General features: G+C 31.3%; 1 protein-coding gene across 1 annotated transcript; it reads right to left on the reverse strand.

Annotated features, from left to right (window-relative positions):
* Positions 1 to 1755: 1755 nt before the first annotated feature.
* On the reverse strand, positions 1756 to 7752 carry LOC109160890 (putative late blight resistance protein homolog R1A-3). The gene is made up of 4 exons (XM_019309150.1): positions 7250 to 7752; positions 6676 to 7097; positions 2254 to 4457; positions 1756 to 2184 (listed from the first exon to the last, which is right to left on the reverse strand). Exons 1-4 carry the CDS (start codon positions 7644 to 7646, stop codon positions 2100 to 2102), a joined length of 3108 nt encoding a protein of 1035 aa, XP_019164695.1. The 5' UTR covers positions 7647 to 7752; the 3' UTR covers positions 1756 to 2099.
* Positions 7753 to 14937: the final 7185 nt, after the last annotated feature.

The raw sequence follows: 14937 nt of genomic DNA on the forward strand, positions 1-14937 counted from the left end.
ATAAACTCCATCCTCCGGTTGTTTTAAGAATAAGTGTTAGATCTCATATCATCTCCGATCGTTTTCAGAGAAGGCTTCAGAGACTCTCCAGATCTAACATGTTTCCTACCATCTTTTCCATTTATTTTGCTTTCTTTTGGTTTTACGTACGTTATCGCTTTGTTCCTTTGACTAGTTTGTTTCCTCTCGTCTCTCTGACAAGTGTTTCCCTCTCGTCTCTTTGGCGAGTTTTTTCCCCTCGTTTCTTTGGTGAGTTCTCCTCATAAGCGTGGAATGATAAAATGGTCACACCAGAGTTAGGTTTGGTTATGTTTGACCAGATCTGTGAAGAAGCGCCGAGTTCATCCAACAACTTCGGCTTCAAATTTGTAAAACAGTCTGCGATCTAAGTTTTCTATAGCGTTACTAGGAAATTTGTTTCTATGTCTGATTGTAAAGAATGTATTACCATTCTATCGATCTGTATTGTAAACATTTCTGCTCATGATTAATGAATTAGCCTTTTATTTAAAAAAAAAATATCAATTATGCACATAAAAGTAATAAGAATTAGCGCTCATCAAATCTGATCTCCCAACACTTAGACATTGCTTGCCCTCAAACAAGAATTAGAACTCAACCTTGAGATAAGGAACATCATTCAACAATAAAGAGAACAATATGCAATGCAAGATATCAAGTACATGGGCTCACATTCCGATACGTTCCCACATCGACTCCACAAGAGATTGTGGTGTGGTACTTAAGTTGGGGTCAAACCTTCACTCATGAACTAGCTTTTGTGAGTTAGGGTCTTGGTTTGAATACCGTATTATTGGTGCTTTCATTTGAGAGGCTGGAGTGTGGTGGGGAAGGGCTATCTAGAGTGCCGGCCTAGCGGAGTTCAAAGGGAAAATGGTGCCGAGAAGAGTATGACATGAGCTACTCCTCTCATTTTGGCTTAGCGAACTCGAATTCTTCACCATAGCCTAACGCCCAATGGATCAAAAGACCTTCCTAGCTTAATTTGAACTGAAGGTGAGAAACATGCACAAGTCATTCCAATCATTCACAATTGGCCCCAAAGACCCATTTAAGATATAGTGAAGGTATGACATGAGCCGCTCCTCTCATTTTGGCTTAGCAAGATTTCCGCTTTTTTTTCCTCACCTCTAGAACATCAACTTCATATATACTACCTAATTTTAACAAGATAAAAAAAAAATGTGACATAATTAAAAATGGGTAACAATGTGTTCATTACTTTGATAAAAGTCTATGAAGTTACTTTGCGTTCAAGTTTACTTGAATTCAAGATTTCTAATAAGTAAACGTTTTAAAATTCTACAAGTCTATTCACCCCTCTCCTCCCTCTAGGCTTGTACCTGCCCCCTCGTGACCAACAAGTGGTATCAAAGCTTGTACATTGGTCGATCAAACTCTGTGAGACTGTCTAGTGATCTCATTTTCAACAGTTTTTTTTTTTTTTTCTGACACGACAAATTTTCTTAAAATGGAAGGTTCTTTATCTAAGCATATAAATATTACAATATCTATTATAAGTAACAATTTGTTTAATTCAAATTAGTATTAAATTTTCTGTATTAAGTATTATGACTTCTATCCAAAGTACCAAACAACTATTCTAAATTCTGTCTAACCGATATGATCTTATACAAGTTTGACTATAAATTTAGAGATGAATAAAAAATTTAAAAATTCCTTTAAAAAAAATTTAAAATAAGAAACTAAATAACATTTATTTTTGGAAATAACTAAATAACATTTATTTACTCCGTATTTTATTTTAAAGCACCAAAATGAGTGTTTACAGAGTAATATTCAATGAGAAGCCAAGACAACCAAAACAACAACCAGCCATGATAAAACAAACAAACCAAATCAAAATCCAACTCAAATAGCAAGACAGTAAATATGCAATCTGCACACAAATTGGAAAGCAGGTACGTTGAATGGAATGGTCGGAACAAATTTGTGTTGCCCACTTATTTCAGCATTTTGTAGAAATCACAATCAGAAAGTCATCCATAAATTGGGGAGCTAGCTAAATTGGTTTGACCCATCACTTTATAACTTTGTTCGAACTATAATGGGAGACTTTAACTGATCAGAGGTGATGAAAACTCCTTTTGCACTAGAGACTGACGGACGACTTGCAATTTATCTCCTCTAGGAAAACCTAACAAACAAATGCAAATACCAAAACAAGAGAAATATAATTTAAAGAATTTTAACTAACCTCACTGCTCAAAGTGCTTAGGAGGATAGATAGACAGCTGAAATCCACCCTTTTTTGTATCTCCATTTACACCTCTTTTCAGCTCCTGTATTTTTTGAGCAGAATTCACTGCCCCCTTGTTGGTGCAATACAATTCCAACAACTTAAGGCTCTCTATTTCACCAAACTCAACTGGAACAGCCTCAAGCTTAGTGCAGTTTCTGAGGAACAGACATTTTAGTACTGGAAAACTATCTTTCGAAGCTGTCCATGATACTAAATCAGAACTTTGGATGCGAAAATACTGCAGTTGTTTGAACACAACGCTCCTTACATCACAGAACTTTCCTCTAAACGCATTGTCCTCCAGCTTTAACACCTCGAGCTCATCCAACGACTCCAAAGCACTCAAGTCCTTCCACTTGAATGCAGTGTTGGACAAAGTCATCTTCCTTAGCCTGCGTGGGAACTTCTCAGCATGAGGGAAGCTTCGCAGTTTGTTGCTCTGGACAGCATCATTTATCAGCTTCAGATTTTCCAGGCGGTCCAGCTTATGAAGATTGTCAAACAGACTAACTCCTCCTTGCTTGACATCCATAAGCTCGGCTAGATTCCCGCGAATTCCCAGCTTTTGAAGGTCTGGGGTCTTGTCGAAAATGTCCCCTGTGCAACTCGAAGGCGATATGGTGGAAAGCGTCTTTATATCTGTACTTACCGAGGCATTGTTCTTGCTGGATTTTGGAGGAGGGGGAAGCAGCATGGAACTGTTGCTATGGACATGTCTTAGTTTAGACATGCTCCATATATCAGCCTTAACTTCAAGGCTATTCTGGGAGGAGTTAAACACAAGAGTCTGCATGTTACAGAGATTACTGAAGAGCTTTGGGAGGAGCTTCATGTCAGTTGACACTGCAAGGAATCTCAGATGGTAGAGGTTATAGAATTCTTTAGGCAAGATTTTGAATATCAGGTATTCAACATCCATTACCCTAAGAAGAGGAAAAGATTTCGGAATGGCACCCAGACACTCATTGGGAATTTCTACCTCTTTGGAGCAATAAGACAAGAAAGATCTCACATGTTCACTAGATGGCTTGTTGTCTAATTTCAAGAACTCCAAAATGGAAGAGTGGACACAAAGGCGGCGTGGGATTTTGTTCACATCTAGTTTAGCATTGTACATTTCATGAAAGAAATTCTTGGTGGCAGCTTCATTTTTGCAAAACTCGTGCAATGTGTCATGAATCCGACACGTTTTGATTTGACCATCCGCTCTCCTTTTCAACACCATTAAAAGATTTCTATCAGCAAGATCTTCCAAGTATTTCTCGGCTGTGCGCTCTAGATCGGAGGTGTATCCACCCTCCATTAGTGGGATGAATCCCTCTGCTATCCACGAGCGGATTAGTTTCCAAGAAGCAATCTCATGGCCAATAGGAAAGGCTGCTAGGTATAAGAAGCAATCTTTGGAGTAATAAGGTAAATAGTTATAACTCAATTTGACTAGTTTATTGTAACTCTGGTTTTCTGGGTTAATTACTGGGAAGGGATTTTCAGCTACTTGTTTCCAATGACCATGGGTGCTGTCTTTGTTTAAGACACCAGCAATCACCACCACTGCAAGTGGTAGTCCATTGCATTTTATGGCTATCTGGTTACCAAGTACTTTTAACATTTGAGGACACTTTTCTTTACGGAAAACCTTCTTCTCCAGTAACTCCCAACTTTCGTGGTTGGCCAAAAATTTTAGCTGGTGAGGATTACTAGTAGAATCAACATGTAAAGCCACATTTTCGAATCGAGTTGTCATCAACACTCTACTACCTTTTGAATTGTTTGGAAAAGCAATCTTCAAACACTCCCAATCATTCACCAACCATACACTATCCATTACAATGAAATACTTTCCACCCACCAAAAATTCTTGTATTCTTACTGCTATGCTTTCCTCAGACATATCATGAAACTCTTTGGTTTTCTTTGTGAAATTACTTAGAATGTCCAAGAATATTTGTTTTCGATTAAAAGTTCTTGAAACATAAACCCAAAGCCGATTAAAAAATTCAAATTGCAAATCACGGTCCTTGAACACCATTTTGGCTAATGTGGTTTTGCCAAGACCCGCCATCCCTTTGATTGAGATGAATTCCAAATCAGTTGACCCTCCCAAGAGACGCCCCTTTATAAATTTTGCTTCATCATCGAAACCCACCACATCTTCTTCTTCTACCACCGGAGCCTTTTTTACAAAAAATGAAGTTAAAACGAAACTGTATGTCAAATTGTCAACCTCTAAAATACTAACATGTTTAGTTCACGAAATAGGTCTAAAATGGAAGGGCATCTTCGAGAATAAGCATATTTCATTGTTTGTTAATTGTTTTTATTCTTGGGAATGGGTATTCCCCTTGTAAGGGGATATTTCGGGGGTCTCCTAATATTAGGTTATTCATGAGTTCTCAAAAATAACTTAGGTTTGTTATTTCCTAATTTACCTTAAGTTAAACCTAAAATTGGCTAGATGTTTTCCCATTGCAACACTTTTCTATCTTCCCATATGACACTTGCCGACAATTAATTATTATTCATATTTACATTTTTTAACATTACCACTATTATTTGTTTGTTTGGAATTTATTATATAGTATTAAGTATTAACAACATTAAAATTTTGTTACTTATTTCAATATTTTGTTTGATAACAGCTTACGTATATGTTTTTTTTTTTTTTTTACAATACTATAGTTGCTATTGCTATAAAATAGGGAAAATATCACTTTTTTCTCCTGAGTTATATATTTATAGCATTTTTTTCCCTTAAATTATTCAAAGGGGTTGTTTTTCCCTCTGAAATGTTAAATGGACATATTTACCCTTAAAATAAAATAAATATTTTATTTATTTTTCTTCTCCAACAAATTATGATCACAATTTGGTTCAAACCAAACAGACACTATAGCAACCAAAGCAAAATATTCTAATTACAATTTAGAATCAAAACCCGATATTTAGAGTTTATTAAATCACGAACCGGGGCAGCCGATTCATGTTCCGAACTAAAAAAACAAAAAACATTTATTGTTGAATTTAGACTATTTTAAAATAAAGACAGGTTCAAAAAGCGAACCGGATCCGGAACTGTCGGTTCACGATTCAGGATCCAATTTTTTCTATTTATAATTTTAATAAACTGAAATCCAAATATTGGGTTCTAGATCTGAATCATAACCTGAAACTTTTAATTCGATTACTATAGTGTCCGGTTCAATTCGAATCGAACCGTGATCATCCCTACGTATACATAATAATTTGTTGGGAAAAAAAATAAATGAAATGTTTATGTTAAGGGTAGAAATGTAATTTAACATATTAGGGAAAAAAATCGTCACTTTTAAAATAATCAATGGGGCTAATATGCTTACATGAATAATTAAGGGAAAAAAAAATGCTATAAGTATATCACTCAAGGAAAAAAGTGTCATTTTTCCTAATACTATTTTTTTGATAATCTTATGTACTAGAATCATACAATCATCTTAAAGTTAAAGCAAACATGATACCTGGTGCTTGCAACAATAACAACAACAACAACAACAACAACAACAATAATAATAATAATAATAATAATAATAACGCCCAAATGCTCTGTCGGGTGAGAGGAGTGTGGGGGGCCCTTAAGGTTGGGGTACTTGGTATCTTATTATTATTATTAGTATTATTATTATTATTTATTATTATTATTTAATAGATGGTATTTATGTCTATTCCATGATTTCCATCTCAATTCCTAAGTAATCAAATCGTGAAATACCATTCCTACAATTTATTCATTCACTGAATCAAATAATAGCAAAATTCATATTCTATTCCTTACCGATGAAACTTTTAAAACGAAAAGGAAATTGAGTGGGGGTAACCTAGCCTAAAGATACAAACTTTTAAGTACAAAGTTATTAGTTCGAATTTTATTATTTGAGCCAATCAACTATGTATAAGTGTTGTAAAAATCAACCTAGGCACCAGGCGCTCTTAGGTCGAAGCGATTTCAGCGCTAAGCAATTTTTAGGCAGCTGACCGATTAATCAGCCGACTAGACACTCTACGCACTGACTTGTCCGAGTTGAGCGCCTAACTAGGTTGAGTAAGGCATGTAACTCAACCCAGTCGATGTCTAGTGGTTTTTTTACTTACTCGGCTACTCCTCTTTTATATTCATCTAGTCATGTACTCAAGTAACCCTCTAACATATGTAGTTGGCTAGTTTGGAGATTATAACAATCTAACAAGTCCCAAGTGAGAAAAGTAGACTGCATATTCAGATTACTAGGCTGCCTAAACATTAGGCGTCTGACTACTAGGGCCTAGCGTCTTCTACAACATTCTTGAATTTAGATTAATTAATAATCGCAGTTTCCTTGTCATTAAAAAAAAATGAGTATATTGTGGGACGTACTTACCATCCTCTGCATAATAGGTGGACCTATGAGGGCCCGAAGAGCTCCGGCGTTGTCTTGCCTGATTTTCTGAACCTTGTCTCTGATGCTCTGGATCTCTCTCGCAGAAACGTTAACCTTGGCGAAATAAGCAAGTGTTTCCAAGTATCTGAGCACCCCTTTGTCTTTATACTTCTTCCTCTCCACCGTGAACTTTCCAATGGCGTCTTCCGCCTCAATCACCACGTTTCGGATCTTCTTCACCACGTCGTTCAGGACTTCGTTGTCGCCGGCGCTTTGGCTCTCCGACGCTTGCTTCAGATATGCGTTGATCGTTGTCAGGTCGGACACTAGGTCTTCGATCTGATCCTTTATCCCGATTATTAACGACGCGTTTTCCTCTACTGCTTGTGCTAGCCGGCTCACCAGCTCCCCTACTACTGCATCTGCAACCATCGCCATAGCTCAGATCAGTCTCATATATATTTGTACCATAAAATAACCACTTAAAATTTATATTTTGCTAAAAATTCCCAAAAGTAAGGACTTAATATCCTCTATCTGATCTGTATGTAGAGCAGGTGGTTGGCGTACGTACCAGTAATGGGCGTATGACATATGAGGAGCTTAACAGTTTGGGCGTGGTCTTCCTTGATTTTCTTAACCCTGTCTGTGATGCTCTGTATCTCTTCACTAAAATCGCGAATACATTTGGCTTCAGATCTAGCATGCTTCTTCCTCTCCACTGTGAACATACAGATTGCGTGTTCCGCATCACTTATCACATTTCGGATCTTCTCCACCATGTCTTTTAGAGCATATTTGGCTCTTTCGTTCTCGGATGCTAGCTCCACAGTAGAGCTCAATGATTTGAGGCCTATCACCAGATCCGAGATCTGACTCTTTATCCCCATTTCAAACAACCTGTTTTCCTCAGCTAATTGTTCCAGTCGGTCTACCCTCCCTGAGATAGATAATGCATCTTCCACGGCCATAGCAGATCAAGCTCAGATCTAGCGTTTGCTTATGATTTTTTTTTTCAACTCCGAGGTTTTAATTTCATACAAGTACCATTAGGTGTGGAGGTGGAGTGTGAACTTCACTTTAATGTTCGGTTGAGTTATCCAGCAACTTTGTAAGGGGGCGTTTGGTTCACGGAATCTTGGATTACCCCAGGTAATAGGATTACCTTCCTATGTTGGGAATGTAAGATTACTTTGTGTGTTTGGTTTGGATAGTGTAATATAATGTTACCTTGTTTGGTTCAAGGTTATATTTTTAGGTTATATGGATCAATTTACAATAATGTCCTTAATAATATATATATATATATATATATATATATATATATATATATATATATATATATATATATATGTATGTATATCGATGCTTAAATATTAAAAAAATTAAATATATAAATATACACATATATATTTGATTATATAAACATATATTAATTTTATTATTATTATTATTATTGTTGTTATTATTATTATTATTATTATTATCATTATTATTATTAGTTAACAAGGGCAAAGTTGGAATAATTCAAGGTAATCTAAGATTACCTAAAAAATTGGGGGTAATCACATTACCTTGAAACATTACCGCCACATCAGCTTTCAGGTAATATAACATTACCAGGTAATCTTATAACTTGAACCAAACAAGGTAATATAACATTACCAGACTCAGATTACCTAGGTAATCCAAGATTCCGTGAACCAAACGCCCCCTAAGGCTATGGCCTATGGATGACAATGGGCCAGGAATGTATATCCATCACCTCACCCACTTTAAATTGTCTTCACACACTCCTACAGGACAACCTAGAGATGACCACGATTCCGGATTTATTTTATTTTATTTGTTTTTTTTTGGGGGGCCAAACTTTGGCCTTTGGCCTTTGCGTCATACAGGACATGCCCACTGCCCAATATGGCACTGTGGCAGTCCCGCAAATTATGCTGTGCATCCGTATGCACCATATGAATGCAAAAATAACGTCATTTTAGTTAAAAAATGTGCGTCCCACTTAAAAAATAAATTAATTTTGATTTTTTTGTAATAACATTTTTATATATCCATAAATTCATAATTATATATCCACAGTGAATGAATGAAGTAAAAATTCACAATGAATGAACTAAATATTCATAATGAATTAACTAAATATTCACAATGATTGAACTAAATATCCATAAATTCATAACTATATATCCACAGTGAATGAATGAACTAAATATCCACAGTGAATGAATGAACTAAATATCCATAATGATTGAACTAAATATCCACAATGATTGAACTAAATATCTACAATGAATGAACTAAATATCCATAAATTCATAATTATATATCCAGAAATTCATAACTATATATCCTCCACATTCCACAATAATGCTATTGTCGAGAATCGAACCTGAATTTTTTTTTAAGTGGGACGCGCATTTTTAGTCAAAATAACGTCGTTTTGCATCGTATGCACCATGCATGGTACATTCGGTTGCACAGCATAACTATTGGTGACAGTCCACAGTAGGCTGCAGGCTTGCAGTCTGCACCTTTATTATTTTTTTTTTTTCCGGTTAACACAGTAACAATTACAGTTTGAATCTCCGGTTCGAACAAAACCGTGGTCACCCCTAATTCTACTTAGCGATGGCAATTTCAATCGTCCCACGGATATCCACTCGAATTTACTCCATATGGATCGGAGTTTTTTTTTTTTTTTTTTTTTTTTGTGGTAGGTCAGGAGTGGGTCTTAAAAAAGTAAACTCGCAATGGATCGATTTGGATTCGAGTTCTATGTACAAAACCCGCCTAGAACCCCACCTGACCCACTATGTAGTTATTTATAAAACTTTTTATAAGTTCATGTAAATTTTTACTATTTTTATATCTAAACTACTATGTTTATTTTTAAAAATTAACAATTTAGTTATTATATTTAAATATTTCTATTATTTTATGTTTTATATAGCTAATGAATTTTATTATTTTATTATGTGTAGGTAATGTAAATATTATTTTTTGAAAAAAATAAAAAAAAAATTATAAGTGGTGGATACTCGTAGTGGACACCCGCACTCGGTGGGGGTGGTGGTGGGTTTTGAAAAGGTCCACTCGATGCAGGTTGGGGTGGGAGTGGGTGGAGAAAATATAAGGTGGGTCGGGTGATGGACGTAAGTCCCCCGGCCCACACCCGACTCATTGTCATCCCTAGTCCACTATTAAAAAAATAGAATGTAACGTCGCATATATAAAGCAAAAACTAACGTTCTATATATTTTTAAAATTTTTAAAATAATACAACGTCAGTTTTTGTAAACAACCGATGTTGTAAATATTTAAATTTTAAATATATTTTTTAACGAATATACGACATCAATTATTTAAAAAATCGACGTCATTTCTTAAAAAAAAATTAAATTCTTTTAATTAACTATACGACGTTAATTTTTTCTAAAAATTCACGTCGTTTCTTTTTTAAAATTAATTATACAGCGCCGATTTCTCGACAAATCCAACATTGTATGTATTTTAAAATATTTATTAATCATTAAATTATGTTTTATTTTTTGAAAAAAAAATATTTGAAGATACAACGTCGGTTCCGGGCGGAACCAACATTGTATCATCAAACTTTTAATATATAATTATATATACTCCATTTTTTTTTTTAAGAAAGAAAGCTAATTATATATACTCCATAATGCAGCACAAAGCTCAATGCATTGAGCTTTGGTGCTGCATTGTGCAGCGTATTGTGTTATTTATTTATATAATGCAGCACGATGCACTATGCAGCACAAGCTCAATGCATCGAGCTTTGTGCTGTTTTATATAATTATGGGAAAATGGCACTTTTTCCCCCTGTGTTATATGCTTATAGCATTTTTTCCCCCTAAGTTATTCATGCATTCATATTTGCCCCCTCAATTATTATAAAAACGGCGGTTTTTCCCCCTGATAATATTAAATGGACATTTCTACCCTTAAAACAAATATTTTATTTATTTCTCTTCTTCAACAAATTATTGCTTATACGTAGGGATGACCACGGTTCGGTTCGAACTGAACCAAACACTATAGCAATCAAATTAAAAAATTTCGGTTATGATTCATAACATAACCCAATATTTGGGTTTCCGTTTATTAAAATCGTGAACTGGAAAAAAATGGATCCTGAACCGTGAACCGGAGGTTCAAATCGGAATAACTACTAGCAATAGCTTAAATTAGATATTTGCAAATAGTGTATGTTTTTTTTCGCATTTATATTGACTCTCACATATAAGTATATATAATCGCGGTTTAAGTTTTATTTTGAACCGTCGGTTCACAATTTTAGATCCAATTTGAACGGTTGGTTCAAACTTTATTTTAAAATTTTATTTTTTTATTTTTAAAATATTCTAAATTCAACACTTAATGTATTTTATTTTTTCAAATCGTGGTTATAATTTGTTGGAGAAGAAAAATAAATGAAATATTTATTTTAAGGGTAAATATGTCCATTTAATATATCAGGGGGAAAAACTGCCACTTAAATAATTTAGGGGGAAAAAGTGCTATAAGTATATAACAAAGGGGGAAAAAGTGTCATTTTCCCTATAATTATTAAACAAATAAGGGTAAAACGTCGGTTCTTTCTAAAACTGACTTTGTATCTTTAATCTATATATCTATATATCTATATATATATATAAAAGTAAAATCCTCCTAGCCAAATTTTCCCCCCAAAACTTAGAGGCATTTTTGTAATATCAAATATTTAGACAAATATGGCATTTTAATAATATTAAAGATTTTACCTTTCTTGAGATCTCTTACCATTTTATAATTTCAATACTAAACCCTTTTGATCTCATCCATTGTGTATAAATACACCTTATATGACCATACACAACCCCAACTAAGGTTAATTATTTTATTGATTTTTGCTAATCATCCTGTGATCTTCCACAGTTGAGGTTGATACGTGATTTGCACTGGTGAGGTTTTCATTATCTTAGTTTCTTTAATTTTTTATTCTTTTTGGGTTTTGTTTTGTTTTTATTCTTTTGTATTTTCTGATTTTTAAACAACAAAAGTGGTTCGTAAGAAAAAATGTTGATATATTCTTTTCTTTTTTTGTCTATTTTTGTAGAGAAGATACGGATCTAGAAAGATTGATCGGGAAGCAATAGACTTCTAATCATCCTGTGATCTTCACAGTTGAGGTTGATACGTGATTTGCACTGGTGAGGTTTTCATTATCTTAGTTTCTTTTATTTTTTCTTCTTTTTGGGTTTTGTTTTGTTTTTATTTTTTTGTATTTTTTGATTTTTAAACAACAAAAGTGGTTCGTAAGAAAAAATGTTGATATATTCTTCTTTTTTTTTGGTCTATTTTTGTGGAGAAGATACTATACGGATCTAGAAAGATTGACCGGGAAGCAATAGACTTCTAATCATCATGTGATCTTCCACAGTTGAGGTTGATACGTGATTTACATTGGTGAGGTTTTCATCATCTTAGTTTCTTTTATTTTTTTCTTCTTTTTGGGTTTTGTTTTGTTTTTATTTTTTTGTATTTTATGGTTTTTAAACAACAAAAGTGGTTCATAAGAAAACATGTTGATATATATATTTTTTTGTCTTTTTTTTTTTTTTTTGGTGGAGAAGATACAGATCTAGAAAGATTGATCGGGAAGCAAAAGAGTTCCTTGCTCATCAAGATGATAAAGTTTTGTGATCGAGGGACGAATTATGTGTATATGTAAATTTATATATAGACTTAGAGGGAATCATACTAAGAATACAATAAAAACCAAAATGAAATTAAAAGCATTTTTTAGTTGTCAATATATCAAAGCATTGGACTTTATTTCGATTCAATTTCTCCGTTTTTAAAGTGTACATTTTTTGTAATAAGAGAGTAGTTTGTCTTTCCCTTCAAGACGTTTTTCTTGCCATTTCAATTTTTTTTTTTTAGGAAAAAAATGATTAAGTACTGTGGCTTTTTTTTTTTTTTTTTTCAATAGAGTATTATTTTGATTTTATTCTTCATTTGACATTCCTTGATATAAAATCACTTTACTAATGTAAAATAATGTTATTGACTTACCATGTTTGCTTCGATATGCTAAGCCATTTAAAATTTAATACGGAGTAAAATTTATAATTGTAATACTTCCGTAATAATATTGAATAAATATTAATCACATGTTTAGATTTAATAATATATTATATTAAAAGAATTATTTATTAATTTAATATAGTGATGGTTAATACGGGTAAACCATATATAAGCAATATTTTATCTTAAGAATATTATACCTTAATTATAAAAATTCTACCTAATAATTTTAGTATTAAAAGTCATACAATAATTACCATAAACAATGTTTAATAATTGCCAAATTCTATTATGCAATAAAAATTACTATTATAAAATTTTTTGTAATATGGACACATTATTTTTATTTAATTATTTCAATTTAATAATATTATATCTTATGTATAAAAATTCAAATAATACTTTTAGTACTATTGAATATTGATTGACTAACAATTATTTTAATTATTAAGGCAATTAATGGATATTTCGATTTAAAAAGTTTTCAAATATATAAATTATACATAGTAACATTGAATCAATTAGTAAGACAATTATATTAGGTAATCTAATAAATAACTTACTTTTTAAATTATATCTCATCTTTAATCTTTAATAATGAATATTTTCTTAAAGTATATACATAGACTATGGTTATCAATATAAAATTAAAAGTATATATATATATATATAATGGATAATATTATTAGTACAAAATAAGTTATACTTACCTTAATAATTAATTATTAATATTATTACCTAATAATTATATATTGTTACCTTTTTCGGTGTAATTATTATGGTAATTTATATACATATATATTTGTATACTTAATGTATAATATATTGGCATGAAAAAAATTATACTTATCTTAATATATAATTAATTTTTAATATAATTTCCTTATTTTTATTAAAGATAATTATTTTAATAATTTTTCTTTCATTATTTTGTGTGATTATTATGGTAATGTATTTAAATTTTGGAAGAGATTATTACAAATATTATAATTAATATAAGTAATATAATTAATGAAATTATTATGGTAATTGTCACAATATTTGGTAATTATAATTAATATAATTAAAGAAATTGAGAAATATAAGATTTCTTCCCTAGAATTATTTGTGACAATTTAGTTAAATTACAATTAATAAAATATGAAATATAATTAAAGAAATGAAATTATTAAATTAACAAAACATGAATATTTCTAATCATACATACACTTATGCACTATAATAATCATGCAAAATTTAAATGCAACTTTTTAAAATTTTAAATGTAATTTTTTAATTATAAATCTATCAATATAAATTATAATTAATGAAATTATATTATAGAATTTTCCTATTTTTATTTTAATAAATATTATGTGTATATAAAATGAATTATACAATCATATAAGGAAATGCGTCGGATTAGAGTTTAAATTTATTCATACAAATTTTAGAATTTACAATTTTTTTATAAAACTAATCAAATGTTAATGTTAATAATAATAATAAGAATTTTAAAATCAGAATTATAAATTAAGTATTAGGGTAATAATTAATCTATATATATTATATATTATATATTATTATTATTATTATTATTATTATTATTATTATTATTATTATTATTATTATTATTATTATTATTATTATTATTATTATATAAAAACAAAATCATCCCTTTTCAAAAAAAAAAAAAAACAAAATCATCCAATTTCATTTTCCCGCCCAAACTTTTATAGTAAAGCTTATTTGGTAAGTAAATGTCTAATGGAAATTAAAAAAAAATCTATTAATTGGTAATATTGCATAATTGGTAACATTATGTATGGTATTATATTCTATAATATAATAATATAATTGATAATATTATTGTTCAAGTATAATAAAAATCCTATGTAATAATGTAATAATAAAAAAATAAAAATAAAATTAAAATAATAACAATAACAATAACAATAACAATAATAATAATAATAATAATAATAATAATAATAATAATAATAATAATAATAATAATAACAATAACAACAAATTTAATAATCCAAACAAAACTATATACAAAATAAATTTAAAATTAAAAAAAAAAAAAAAAAAAAAAGGAAGAAGACAAAAGTGGCTTCCCTTTGTAAATGATGTGGGATCATTTTGATTCCACATTGAAAATGTTTGGAAAGATGAGCT

This window comes from Ipomoea nil, unplaced genomic scaffold (genome assembly GCF_001879475.1).
Source record: "Ipomoea nil cultivar Tokyo-kokei standard unplaced genomic scaffold, Asagao_1.1 scaffold2921, whole genome shotgun sequence".
NCBI lineage: Eukaryota > Viridiplantae > Streptophyta > Magnoliopsida > Solanales > Convolvulaceae > Ipomoea > Ipomoea nil.

Bases quoted from the DNA above. Each gene is read 5' to 3' on its own strand.
- LOC109160890 (XM_019309150.1), bottom strand. From the start codon at position 7,646: ATGGCCGTGGAAGATGCATTATCTATCTCAGGGAGGGTAGACCGACTG. The intron at 7,098-7,249 runs GTACGTACGCCA...CGATGGTTGCAG, and splicing joins ATGTCATACGCCCATTACTG to ATGCAGTAGTAGGGGAGCTG. The intron at 2,185-2,253 runs CTTTGAGCAGTG...TTGCATTTGTTT, and splicing joins TCTATCTATCCTCCTAAGCA to GTTAGGTTTTCCTAGAGGAG.